Below are 13,784 nucleotides of genomic sequence, written 5' to 3'. Positions count from 1 at the left end.
CAACTCACACCACTCACACACCCACACACATACACACCTTACACACACACACACACACACACACACCACACACTCACACCACACACAGAGACACATACATACACACACACAGCACAGAGACGAACACACACACATACACACCTTACACACACACCCCCACATACACACACACACACACACACACACCACACACAGACACACACACACGCACACATACTCTCCTACATTAGCCAAGCCAGGCATTAAGGGTAAAGTTTGTGACAGTATTTGAGTGTTGGTGTCAGGGGGAGGTGAAGAACTCTGGGATCTCCGCCGGAGAACCCTGCTGGTACGGCGGGTGGGTGCGCGGCGAGTAAAGAATAAATCACGTCACGCCGCGGCGTGGAGGCTGCTGTGGAAAGGCTCCGGCCCTTCCTGAAGGTTCCCTTCTGGCCCTCTGCCTCCTGCAGGTCCCCAGCTGTGAGGAGGAGGAAGATATGAGCGCGGCCAGCCAGGAAGGAGAAACGTCCCTCAGGATGAAGCTGGGTCAGAGGTCAGCGTGGCCACTGCTGGGCGCCCTCCTCGTCACCCTGCTGATACTCTGCGGCAGGCCGGCGGCGGCCGGCAACCGAAGCCTTCGGGGACAGAGAGGTAGGTGCTTCTCCCGACACCGAGTTCACACGGAAGGTTAATTATGATTTAATTACGGACATAAAGCAGCTCAGAGTGTCACTACATTCATAATTAGCAGCTTTTTATGCACCCGTACAAATTAATATCTCGCCATGAGCACGTCCGGTGCATAATATAATAACCAACATACCAGGTAATATAAGATAAAATAAAGGAATATTCATAAATGCTCAATATCTTATGTGTGATACATCATCTAGTGTAAAAGTATACGTGTGCACCTTTAATAATTTGAATGATTTTAAAGAGCTTATCGTCAGTGTAAAATAAACTAATGAATATAGCACAGATGTAATCCAGCTGGAATATTTCCGGGTGTCCGGTCAGAGGTGGGGTCTCACCAGGGCGCGTGTCCCCGCACCGCTGTGGCGAGGACAGTTCAGTAATGACTGCATTAATATGCATGGCTTTAATCAGTGGAGAAATAAGCCTGGCTTTAACACACACAAAGACGGAGAAATACAAAAAAAATAAAAAGAGCAATGTCCACTTCCCAGCGCTAATTGACACCCACAAGCTAACTAATTCTGATTTGCATAATTCATGACGGCTCCCCTCATGGCAACGAAGTGACCAGAAGTACATAAATATTTTAGCGCTGGCGAAAAGGTCATTCATGAGGACTTTAGCTGAATCATTCATTTTATGCAAAGTCTCGCCGCAATGTCACCAGTCCTCCTGCTTAATTATTATTGTTTCTTTAATTATCTCTTCCTTCTGGTTTGTTGTTTCGAATGCAAGGTGACCTTTTCCTGGCTCAAAAATGCCACCAGCAGCCCCCTCCCATGACTGATCGGGCTCCTTTTGACAGAGCGGAGGCAAGTTTTTCGGTGGGGTGGCACTTTTAGTCAGGGCCAGCACTAATTACAGCAGAGGACCATTGTGAAGGTCACGCTGGGCTTCTGTCCCCTCAGATATGGCACCGCGTTGGTCCGCATCGAGTCTTTGTTCATTGAAAGCAGGGCTGCGTGTTTGCTCAGAGAAATGTTTTGATATTAATTGGTGGGGAAATTAAATGTGTAAATGTGTCCTCGTCACAGTGGGACTTTCTTGGCTCTCAGTTTTTGTCACTAACTGTAGGTGAGGGCGCAGTTCCGCTCTCGGCCGCTGGGTGTCTCTAATGTCCTAAAAATGGGGACCTTCCCGTCCAGGACCCTGATGCTCACTAATCTTAGAGGACATGGCGAGCCGCTCCAACACAGGACGGTTTGAAGGTCGGAATAAATGTTTTGGGTGTGAATTATGGTAATTATTGGAATTATCTCTGGAGGGGTTCCCCTGGTTTCTCTCTCACTTATTCACACCCAGACACACACGAGATTGACAGTTGACATACTAGTACACTTTATTGATGGGCTGTCACGGGGTTTGTGCTGAAATATTTTAATGTTAAGATGCCTTTTTCTTCACACCCAGTATGAATTATTTTCTTCTCAATAAGGATAAAAAAGTAATAATGGTAATCACAATAGTAATAAACTCAATATCGTGTCATTTTTAAGATGGGCTTTTAGCTAAACAATATAATAAGTCAACTTTGTGTTATTTACTGTGACTGTTTACAGGCGGACCCTCTGTGTCGGGGTGCAGGTTCGTCTAATGTCATCCTGGTTAAAAACGAGACCCCCCCCCTGACAAGCTGGGCTTGGCGGTCACACGGAGCGGCTTTTATCGGAGACGGATTTGCGTATAAATGAGGTGCCTGTGCCGGGTCACTCAGCCATACAAACAACCTGTAAGATTTGCATAAATCCACTGATCTGTCCCGATCGGGCGCTGTTAAAGTGAGATAATGTCAGGCTGACTGATGGTGTGTGCCGGACAAATCCGAGCGGAGGTGGCGGAGAATAAAGAACAGGCTGGAATCATCTGGATCTTTCTTCTGTGCGTGCACCCAGCTTCTCATGCCCTCGATTAGACTTGGTTCCTGGACAACGTTCCTATCAGATGCTCTTCCCACACTCCATATTACTCTCGAGCCCGGGGTCTTTTTTTCGGTGATACGCTGGTGGGAAGATAAAGCGTGGGGTTTCTGGCCACATCCAATTCACGCAGGAGGAGATTCTGCATGAACTAAATCCAGGGAGCACTTGAGAGTGAAGTGATGGTCGTCGTGAAACACACGGTGACACAGTGAATGTGTCTTCAGCAATCAGACCTCCTTATTGGTGTGTATATTTTAATATTTTATTTTAGTGTAGTCTTCCTTAATCCAAAAAAAAAAGTCCTCTTCACCTCAGTTACATAGTCGTGGGACCAATGCAAAGTTCATGCATTTTCTACATGAAACGATTTTGATAGGATTCTATATTCTGTCATATAAAGAAGCCTGACTAGATGGAGCAGTCTGGTTATGAATTGACAGGTTTTGGTCTCCAACTGGAAAAACAAAAATTGTGTCATTTAAAGTAATATCTATATTCCATGAAGATTTTGGCCTCCCTACTGGCTGGGGGCTCCTGATACTGAAATGCAGAGGTGAGTAGTTACGAATTTTTTTTTTTTTTACCCGTTTGGGAATAAGAAGCTCGACTCATATGCTTTATTTTTGCCAGACAGACCCGCCAGTCGATCGAACACGTTTCACCAATCAGATTTCGCCCATTAATTAGTACAAATTGTACTTTAATTTAAAAAGGTTATTATTATTATCAGGAAATACCAGAAATTGAACATTTAAATTTTTTTTCTGTCTGAATACATCGATATTACAGTCAAACAGTTGCTCAGCAGTTACTTGAGTAGTTTCGTCACTACGCGCTTTGTACTTGGTTTTGTCTTCTCCACCACGGCTGCTGAGATGTGGACGCGGTGAGATGGTGGTTTTGATCAGCAGGATGGCGGCCTGCTGGTCACACAGGAAGTGGGGTAATGAGCGGAGGCTCAGACCAGCGCTCAGCCTGCTTGTTACTGCTGGAGGTTTCGCGCTCCGTGTAAATCCGCTCTGCTCGTAAGTTAATGAGTTTCTGGCGAATGGCGGAGATTTGGGGGTCCGTCAGCATGCGACAAAGCCAGGGGTGTTGGGCCCATGGTGGACCCTGACGACCCCTACGACCTCATTAATGCGCCGCTGGTCCTTCGCCGCCGCGCTAACGAGACCTCGCGTCCGGAACGATGGTGGCGGGATAACAAGACGGCGAGGATGCCGCTGGCAGCAGCTGCTGCAGATGTTTCCTGCGCGCTGCGCTGCGCTCTGCTCTGCTGTCAACTCAGTCGTCCAGCTGAGACCTTTCGATTTCCATGACCTTCATGACGGGCGTACTTTTGGGGAGTGTTGGCGGCGTTTCACTTGTTCCTGTGATGCGCCTTGGTAGTTTGGCAGCCAGGTTTGCTCCCAAGCCCCCCACCTTCCATTATAGTTCATAAGTCGCAGTGCAGGAAGCTGCGAGGGTCTGGCAGCGTGGAACGTCTGAGTAATGGGGCTCTGTGACCTGTAGAAGCCTCCCCGTGTTTGAAGGTCAGAAGCTGGTCTCTGTCCCATGCTGAGTATGTCCCCTGTGACCGGAGATGTCACTCACATCTGGAGTCTGAGCACCGGCAGGCTGCTTATCTCCTGTCTGTTGACATGTCACCTCCACCCAAGCAGTCACCCCAAGCGCCCCAATATTTAATCACATCATTCCATAGAAAAAATATATTAGTTATCTTGAAGTAAGGACTTTTTTTATTCTTTTGAGGTGATCAGAATCGTGTTTATTGGCCAAGTATGTGCACATAAAAGGAATTTGATTCCGGTAGATAGAAGTACAGAGCAGCACTCTATACGGACGCGTGTAAGTGTTATTTGTTCAAATTGTAGAATATGTTTATGAATATATATAGTGAATATAAATATATGTATGTGGGTCTATAAGTGTGTATAGATGAACAGAGTGTACATAAAGTGCAGTGCAACGTTAAAGGTGTTCAAGATGATTCGCGATGCCGTGGGCTTCCTACACACCTGATCACACAAGGCGTTTTTTTTACTGTTCTGTTATTTATGCCGTATTTTACACTGTTTTTAAAATCTTTCATCATAAGAGCTTCTGCACTGAACCCAGCATCTCCTGAGTCTACAGGGAGCCCATCTTCCCTGTTCATTTTAATCATGTAAATCGTAAAATTTAACAAAATGTAGAAAAACGGACTCCAGATGATATCTGATAACTTAAACTGCCACTGGTCATATCAGATAGCATTTAGTTCAATTTTTCGATTTTCATGGTTACATTGAACGGGGAAGATGGACCCCTAGTGTCCCCTGCTGACTTTTTCCACACCATCCACCAGTCCCATGCAATTCAGCGTACAGTCTTTTCATCTACATTTCATAATCCCAGCTGATCCCATTTTATCATGAGCAGGCATGGTTACGTCCAGGATGACTGATGGCATCAGCATTGCAGATGCAGGTCTACCTGACACTCACTCCCAGGAAGTCAAACCTGACAGCATGGCGGGTATTTTTACTTCCTGTCTGTGGAATAGCAGGAGGTCCAGTGCTAAAACCCTCCATTGAACGCGTCTTCTGACCTCACACGATCAGAATAGCAGTAATGTCCTCCGTCCGCGCAGCTTGATGAAGTTCATTAAAGGAGACAGCGGACATTTTCAAACGGGGCACAAGGGACGTGAACTTCAAAACGCGGTTTAAATTTAGAGCGAAGGACAATCCTTGTGCAGGCGGGGGGGGGGGGGGGGGGGGGGGGGGTTTGGAGGTTAGGAATTCGGTTTTAATGAAAACCGAATTCAATCCATTTCCTTGGATTTGGCATTGGTCATGCTTCACTTCATGTCTCGTTTCCCTGCAGACACGGTGAAGATCGCAGCTCTTTTCCTCGCCGTGCAGAAATGTGGACGAGAACCGCGATGCGCTGCGTTTAAATTCGTCCGCTCGTCCGTGCTGCTTCTGCCAGACCCCTGTGTTCAGGGTGAAGTGTCTCCTGACTCAGCCAGATCTTCCTTACCTTTTCATGTCTTTGCTTCTGCGTTAGCTGGTTTATTCCCATGTTGATTGGCCTTGACTGTTAATGATGCCGAGTGGAGAGGAACTCTCCCTTCTCAGGATGCTTTCTGTTCTTTTAACCCCTTATTTCTTCATCATTTCTATTCAGTGTACGGGTTTTGGAAGCTACTTGCCATCAGAATAGATAAGAACAAAAATTCTTCTCTCCTGTCCACAGCAAACTACCAGGTGAAGCAGGGAACGTGCGAAGTGGTGGCCATCCACCGGTGCTGCAATAAGAACAAGATCGAGGAACGTTCCCAAACTGTCAAGTGCTCCTGCTTCCCAGGCCAGGTGGCGGGGACAACACGGACCCAGCCGTCCTGCGTGGAAGGTAACGTCAGTGTCTTCTTCTGATCTTCCTCAGACAGGTTAAAAATGAGAGGATCTTCCATCTTCCGCGATGATAAGTACCCTTCAACAGCATCTTTCTAAAAAATGGTTTCCATCACTCTTGAGGACCAGAAGCCCTGGAGATGTTCTGGAGGCTGCAGCTGGGTGCTTTTTCCTTTCATTGGTCACGTTTGTTGATATCAGCTGCACTGTTTCAGTAGAAAGAAAAGACCTGAACACTCTGCTTCAGGCTGATCTGGAGATATCCTGTGGTTTTCTTTACAAAGCCCTCAGATCCTCCGTCGTGCTCTGCTCCCCCAGACCGCATTACCGCACGTTCAGAATTCAGGATCATCTGACATTAAAGGCTCGACAGACTAATGCACTAAAAAGGATCCCTGGTGCATGGTGAACAGAGGCTGGCTGCACGGCCTGTAACCCAAAACACAACCGCCTCTGCTGAAGCATCACGTTTCACAGGAATTATGGTTCCGACCATAATAAAAATCTTTCTGCTGCTGCAGGTCATGAATTCTTCAGGATTCAGAATCATGTTGTCTGCCAGCAGTCAACCGAGGAAAACTGTTTTTTTTTCTTATTCAACCATCGCCTGTGTGTGTGTGTGTGTGTGTGTGTGTGTGTGTGTGTGTGTGTGTGTGTGTGTGCGCATCACTCCATGTCAACCCCGATCTTTCGAGGGTGTGACGGAGGTGGCAGGACTGAAACCCCCATCAGGATTGTGGTGCAAACACGCAGAAGCAGCATCATCATCATCATCGTCATCGTCACCCACCAGAAGTGACACGCTGCTGCTGCTCGGCAAAAGGAAGTAAAAATAAAATGAGAGAAGACAGACAGATGGCAGGAACCCCAAAAACTCTTCCATTCAGTTCCATACAGATACTTTTTCATTTTCTTTTTTGTTTGTTTTATAATAACTGTATTAGCAATTCAGATGCCCTGACTCATTAATACACTAATCGAGGGTTTTTCCATCATGTAAAATAGAAACATCCTGTTTTTTTTACCTGCTGTTCCATGCTTTGGCCTTTTGAGGGCGCTATACACCATCACAACTCCATTTCCTTAATACAATAGTGTTTGAAAGTAAACAGGAACATGAGGTTGAAAAGGTTGAATAAAAGTTCATTTTTGTTTAATTTGTCATTTTTTCTGTCCCGATCTTCGGCTGCATCATGTCCAGCGTCTTGCCGTTTTTAAAGTGGAGACGCAGGATGGACATTCCAGCCCCATTAGAGGCAGAGGAGAGAGAAGCTGAAAAAAGGCGCGACTGAGGACCTCCTGCATATGTCAGGGGTCTCGGTGGCCCACAGGCTCCGTTTACAGCCCTGCCCAGGTTGGCCCTGCCGGGAACGGCGCCGGCCCCGGTAGGTGCCATCTGTGCTGTGTCCTCTCGCCTGGACCTCACAGGCGGCTTTTGTCCCCGCTGTGGAACTCTGTGGGCTCTTGTTAATGTTGACCCCGGTCCGTAGGGACAGGCCACATCTTTATTTAAAGAGGAATTACGCTGCATTCATATGTGGATTAAAAAGTGAGTTACTGACTAAAATCTCTGCATGATATGATATGTGAAGCTCTTCTAAAAAGTTAGACCCGGCCCGACCCGACCCGACCCGACCCAGCCCGACCCGACAAGTACAGCTTTTCAAAAGTGTGGTTTTCTTTGCACAGGCTACGAGCTCTAGACTAAGAGGGAATGATCGGGTTTTAAATCATATGAGGTGGTAGTAGCCTCCAGGGGGGGACTGTGTCTCCAGGGGGGGACTGTCCCTGTAACTACTGATTGTAAGGCGCTCTGGATAAGGGCGTCTGGTAAATGCTGGAATTGTTGGGAAGATAATTGAAGCGCATCACCTCACAACAGTGGCCGAGATTTGTCCAATCACATTCAGACTTGCAGACAATTTGGTCACAAGCTCACAGCAAGTACATATGTTTCGCCGTTCAAACGTAGCAGCAAAAATCACATGACACCGTTTCACCAATTAGACATGCAGTCACATGACCACACACAAACTGGGGTGGGCAGAGCGGCTCAGTGTCTCCAGACATACAATAATTATTGTATTTGTACCGTAATGTTACCCTTTGTACGATGTACAATCAATCATTTTAAAAATCCCATTAAGCTCAATCATTTTATTGCTAAGATATTTATTGAACCAGCAACCCGTAATCAGAAGGTTGCCGGTTCCAGTTCCGACCTGCCAAGGTGCCACTGTGGAGGTCAGGTCTCCACTTTGTGTTCATTCATAGTTTTGATGCCTTCAGTGAGAATCTACCAACGTAAATGGTCATGAAGATAAAGAAAACACGTCGAATGAGAAGGTGTCCAGACTTTTGGCCCGTACTGTACTTTGTATTACGTGAGAATTATTAATTTGGAGTAAAATGAACAGAATGATCTAGAGAATTCTGCGATCCTGATGGCAATTGTGAGAAAGGAATTTATAAAGGCCAATAAACAGCAGGGCCAAAGGGCCGGGACCCGTTTATTAGGAGGCTTGGCGGGCGACGCCCCTGTGGCTGTAGTGAATTACGGCGAGTTGTTTTACCGCTTCATCCCGCGTCAGAGTCGATACTTGTCGGAATGGGGCGGTGATGCTGTGAAACGGATTTAGACTGTTATCGCTCGCCTCAGCGTGAGACGCGTGTCCTTTTCTCTCCTCCAACCGCCCCGCTGTTCATTAATCAGATCAGGGCGCCGCCCACAACGCCCTCCTCTCGCGTCTATAAGACACGTTGTGGTCCCGCGTCCTGCAGGTGACCGTTACACACCGACCCGATCAGATTCTAATCTGATTACCATCGTTTTACTGCTGTGGATCTCTGTGGCGAATGTGTGTGAAGATTGTCAGTGTGTGTGTGTGTGTGTGTGTGTGTGTGCACCTCCTCGCAGCTCTGGTGTTACTAAATCATCTCTGAAGGAGATGGATGCTCCTCCTCGGCGGCGCGGTGAATGGAACGGCCCTGATGCCACGGGGCTTCAGCTGGTGAATCCTGTTTTAGAAGTCGGCAAGTTGCTTCCATTCTGGCCCTGCTGGGCAGAGGAGCCAATCAGATTCCAGCCCTGTGTGTGTGTGTGTGTGTGTGTGTGTGTGTCTTCCTGCAACATCTTCACACCATAAACACGTTCCTGCTGTAATTCGGAACATAATCACACAGGGAAATGTCATTTATATTATACAGATACCGTCCTGTCACTCGAGGTCCCCCAAGACTGAGAAGCGAACGCTAGCAAATGAAGATAAGCGAGATAAGTTGAAGATTTCAACACGTCCTCATCCTCACGCAGCCCTGTTTACAGCCTCTGGGAATTCTCCTCCAATTACCGGCCCTGGGACTCTGGAGTTAAGGTGACACGCAGGGAACAGAAGATGCGCCCAGACCAAATTGCGGCGGAGCTTTGACTAACCTTCTAACCCACCGCGTCCCCTCTAACCCAGACTGTGATACCTGCCAGGGTTCCATCAATTTGCTGCCTAACACCAGACAGGCACTGCAGAAACTTTTATTAAAGGCGCTGCTTGAAGAAGCGTCATGTCGTATGAACGGCGATTCATTTGTGTGGCAGGTTGTGCTGTTCTTCTTTGCAGTGTGAGTGCATAATAACGTGAGTAACGTGATTATTTCTGGTGCTGGAGAACCTCTGTCTCTCCTGGCAGTGGTTCTGCTGCCAGCGATAATCGTCCACAACATGCCGAGGACTCAAATAATCCAAAACTATCATGTCATAACCGCCATTTCAGGCACGCACTGCTGATGATTTGGTTCTTCTGGACCACGTGTGAGCTCCTCGGTTCTTACACAACGCTTGGGAGGATGTGCTCCTGCACTTTAGCCCCTCCACCCACCAATAGAAGAAGCAGCAAATGAGCCTTCATTAGTCCCTCCTCCATGGTACGAACACCAGACGACTACTTGCCGGTCTTGGCTTTGACCAGGCTAGTCTTGGTGTAACTCAGCCTCATGTGGTCATCTGGCTGGTCCATCGTCATGTCAGAGCCAAAATCCATCATTCAACATTCATCATCACTTTATTAATGGTGATTTTATTTTCCCAAATTAAATTAAATGTACAGTATAGATGTTTTGTTTGTGTGCATGGTCCTAAATGAAGCGTGTGTGGTTGTGCGTGGTTCCTCCACAGCCTCCATCGTTCTGCAGAAGTGGTGGTGTCAGATGCACCCCTGTCTGGATGGGGAGGAGTGTAAAGTTCTGCCTGATCTCACCGGCTGGTCCTGCAGCACTGGAAACAAGGTCAAAACCACAAAGGTGAGGAACCGGAGGACTGCAGATGTTAGCTGGTGATGAGACACCTCGCGTGGTTGGAGGCCAGTCCATTGCCCTCACAAATGAACAAATTGTCCTGGACAAATCGTCAAAATTTCCACCAAAGAGCGTAAAGGAGTCAAAGCGGTCGCACCTGCGCTTATCACTTCAGGTGTGGATTAGATGTTCAGCTAAAACCTCCTTAATAACTTTCCTTCAGTGTTTCACCAAGTCTTCCTCGCGTCCAGGGCCGCGGAGGGCGTAATTACATTTGATCACAAGTAGATCCAGCAGCAGGCTTCAGTTTAAGCAGAGATCAATGAGAAAACGATCGCGGGTAAACGATACGAGGGAGCAGCAGCAGCTCCGGCCGGAGGGCTGGTGCAGCATCTGGGACAAACTCCATAATGATTCCGGGCCCAGTTCAATCAGAGCGGCGCCATCAGCTGCCATGTCCGGCTCTGTCCACCACCTACGCAAAAAAGGGACCTGGGACTTTTATTCAGATAATATTGTCACAACAACAAAAGTGGCATGTATTATATTAATAAAATAATATGGTGCCAGATGCAAAGATTTTTTTTTCAATATCAAAATCAATTTCAGTAGTGATTCAGCCTCGAATAAAGGCGCCGGGTCTCTGCACCGGCCATGACGGGAGGTGGAGGACTCAGCTGCAACTTTTATATTAAAGATTAAACACTAAAATAACAAGTCTGGCTCTCAGTTAATACAACATCAGCCCAGAGCTACACAACACTCAAACTGCAAATCACTAAATCACACCCATCAAATGTAAAGGATGACCACGCCCATCAAACATAACCGATGACCATGCCCATCAAACGTAACGAATAACCACGCCCATCAAATGTAACGAATAACCACGCCCATCAAACATAACCAATGACCATGCCCATCAAACGTAACATAACCACGCCCATCAAACGTAACATAACCACGCCCATCAAACATAACATAACCATGCCCATCAAACGTAACGAATAGCCACGGCCATCAAACGTAACAAATAACCACGCCCATCAAACATAACATAACCACGCCCACCAAACGTAACAAATAACCACGCCCATCAAACGTAACATAACCACGCCCATCAAACGTAACATAACCACGCCCATCAAACGTAACTTATGCCCACATCAATCAAACGTAACCGATTACCACGCCCATCAAGCGTAATGAATAACCACGCCCATCAAACGTAACCGATGACCACGCCCATCAAACGTAACAAATAACCACGCCCATCAAACGTAACTTATGGCACACAAATGGCGAGAACGATGGCGCAGGACATGTCGCCTTCATTACAAGGCATTACGGCTCAGGGTTCCATGGAGGGCTTCAAATTAAGAGTCTAATTAAATGGGTACGGATGACGGATGGGGGCGGGGCTTCGCCTGGAGTTAATGACCCCCGTGCCGCTCACAAGCTGCCAGGCGAGGTGAAGTGGTAGCGGCCAGGTTTTCCTGCTCTTCCTTAACTGTGTGGAGATCCAGCAGAGCAGCCGCCTTTATTATTCACATCCACCGCCTCTCCGTACACCCTGTGACTGTAATCTAACCGTCAAGTTGACTGTAAATTTGTCCCATTGTGCGTTGTACAGTAAACAGTAAAGTTTGTCATTTTAATCTCTCTCATGTCTGCAGGTCACGCGATAGCGAGGAAATGTCGGCCTTCTGACCTGAGCGCCGCGAGGAGGAGCAGATACGCTTTCCACGTGGATTATTGAGAAAATGTGAAAACGGAGGACACTACAGACAATTACGGCGAGGGGCGGGGCTACTGGTGAAGCCGACCCTACATAAACTGCGCACCTGACTTCCTGCGCCCAACTCTTTTCCGGTGGCTTTGCCCCCCAGACCAGTGACTCTGAATTCATCAGCGGGGAGGACGTGTCCTCAGAATGTGGTCGGATTTTCCTGCAAAGAATTTTGCTGAATAACAAAAAAATGTAACTACACATAAGAAAAATTCACATAAGACATTTGCACTAGTTTAAAACCATTGATGGAGAGAAAATGTGTTTTCTAGTTACTTCCTGTTCTTCTGCTGTTACATTGTCACAATAAATGAACTATAATGATGTAGGGACTGCTTCACTCTCCCAGCTAGATCAGTCTTATCTTTAATAATAATACAATCGGGCCAAGTTTGCTCCTACAGAATTACACATTAAAAGAAGGACCGTTCTGTCGGTGTGTAAATATTTCTGACACCCAGAAGATGAATTGTAATAGTATTTGTATAAACAAAGTTGAAAAAGGGAGGAGCCTGTATGCATGATTGACAGCTGTCACACCCCTTACTTCCTTATTCTGGGCGGTTTACCCCGTATATGACTCGGCCAGGTGTAGCGCCTCCATTCTTCTACTCTCTTAAAACTATATATGGCCCCAAAAAAAACATTTTTACTCTCAAATGCAGAAAAAGTATATAATATGATTAAAGAAGCATTATTAAAGGTCCCTTATTATGACAATTTTTGCTTTTATATCTTGTTGGTCCCCTAATTCTGTATCTGAAGTCTCTTGGCGCAGAATTCCAGCCACTTTGATCCAGTCCCACAGTGAGATTTCCCAGGACGCGCCGTCTCACCGTCTGTAGCTTTAAATGCTAATGAGGAGGAGAGAGGCGGGACGAGGAGGAGAGCGGCCTATAGAAGTTGAGGGGACATTCGTGGAAATGACGTCATCAACACCGTCCACCAACCACAGTGTTTGGCAACAGGAAGTCGTGTCCCGTTTTTCAAAAAAAAATAAGAGTCCATGTTTGTGCCCATTTTTACATCCAAGCAACTGCAATGCTTCATACGTTTGGAAGCCATGACGGTCGGTGGACATAATGCTAGAGGAACTCGTGTTAATGTTAAATAATCTCACATTTTAGGTCAAGGAACCTTTTTATAGTATTAATATAAAGTATACTATAGTATAGAAGGAATTGAAAATCCTGTTTGACGTGGAGGCTGCAGCTGAAATTGTCCTTGCCGAGTTCAGTGTCCTGATTGGTCTGTAATGGATGACTCTGCAGAGGTGATGGGGACATCTCTGTCCCCCTCCGTCCCCTTGCTCTGCAGGCTCCAGTGGTCTCAGGGATGCGTTTTTCCTCGATGACCCTGCTCTGTCAGCGCGGTCCCGGCCAAACCCGGAGCGGCAGCTTTTTCACAGGGAGCGCGGCCCTTCAGCCCCGGTGCCTCATGACTTATGATAAATTTGCTGGAGATGGTGCATTTCCAGCTCTGAGTCCCACACCGCTGGGGACACGGGGGCCAGTGGCAGATCCAGAGTCTCATTACGGCAGCCTGGATGTGGCCAGGCGTCTCCTGGGAGCAGCCACGTGTATTTTTAGGCGCAGTGCAGTCAGGAGCACTTTCAGCTCAACACGGCTTTCTTTTCCGCTGACACACACACACACACACACACACACACTCTCATTCACGCAGTAAACACTATTCTATCACCTACACAGACGC

General features: G+C 47.1%; 1 protein-coding gene across 1 annotated transcript in view; it reads left to right on the top strand.

Annotated features, from left to right (window-relative positions):
• tafa4b (TAFA chemokine like family member 4b) overlaps window positions 1-12,335 on the top strand; it is a 13,895-nt gene extending 1,560 nt beyond the window's left edge. Inside the window, exons 2-5 of the mRNA XM_028998796.1 lie at window positions 450-630; window positions 5,838-5,993; window positions 10,164-10,288; window positions 11,959-12,335. Of these exons, the coding sequence (XP_028854629.1) occupies window positions 477-630; window positions 5,838-5,993; window positions 10,164-10,288; window positions 11,959-11,970 (447 nt within the window). The 5' untranslated portion in view covers window positions 450-476 and the 3' untranslated portion in view covers window positions 11,971-12,335. The remainder of the gene's footprint in view (window positions 1-449; window positions 631-5,837; window positions 5,994-10,163; window positions 10,289-11,958) is intronic.
• The last annotated feature ends 1,449 nt before the right edge of the window (window positions 12,336-13,784 follow it).

This window comes from Denticeps clupeoides, chromosome 12 (assembly GCF_900700375.1).
Source record: "Denticeps clupeoides chromosome 12, fDenClu1.1, whole genome shotgun sequence".
Lineage (NCBI taxonomy): Eukaryota > Metazoa > Chordata > Actinopteri > Clupeiformes > Denticipitidae > Denticeps > Denticeps clupeoides.
This window is presented reverse-complemented; position numbering and strand designations above follow the sequence as displayed.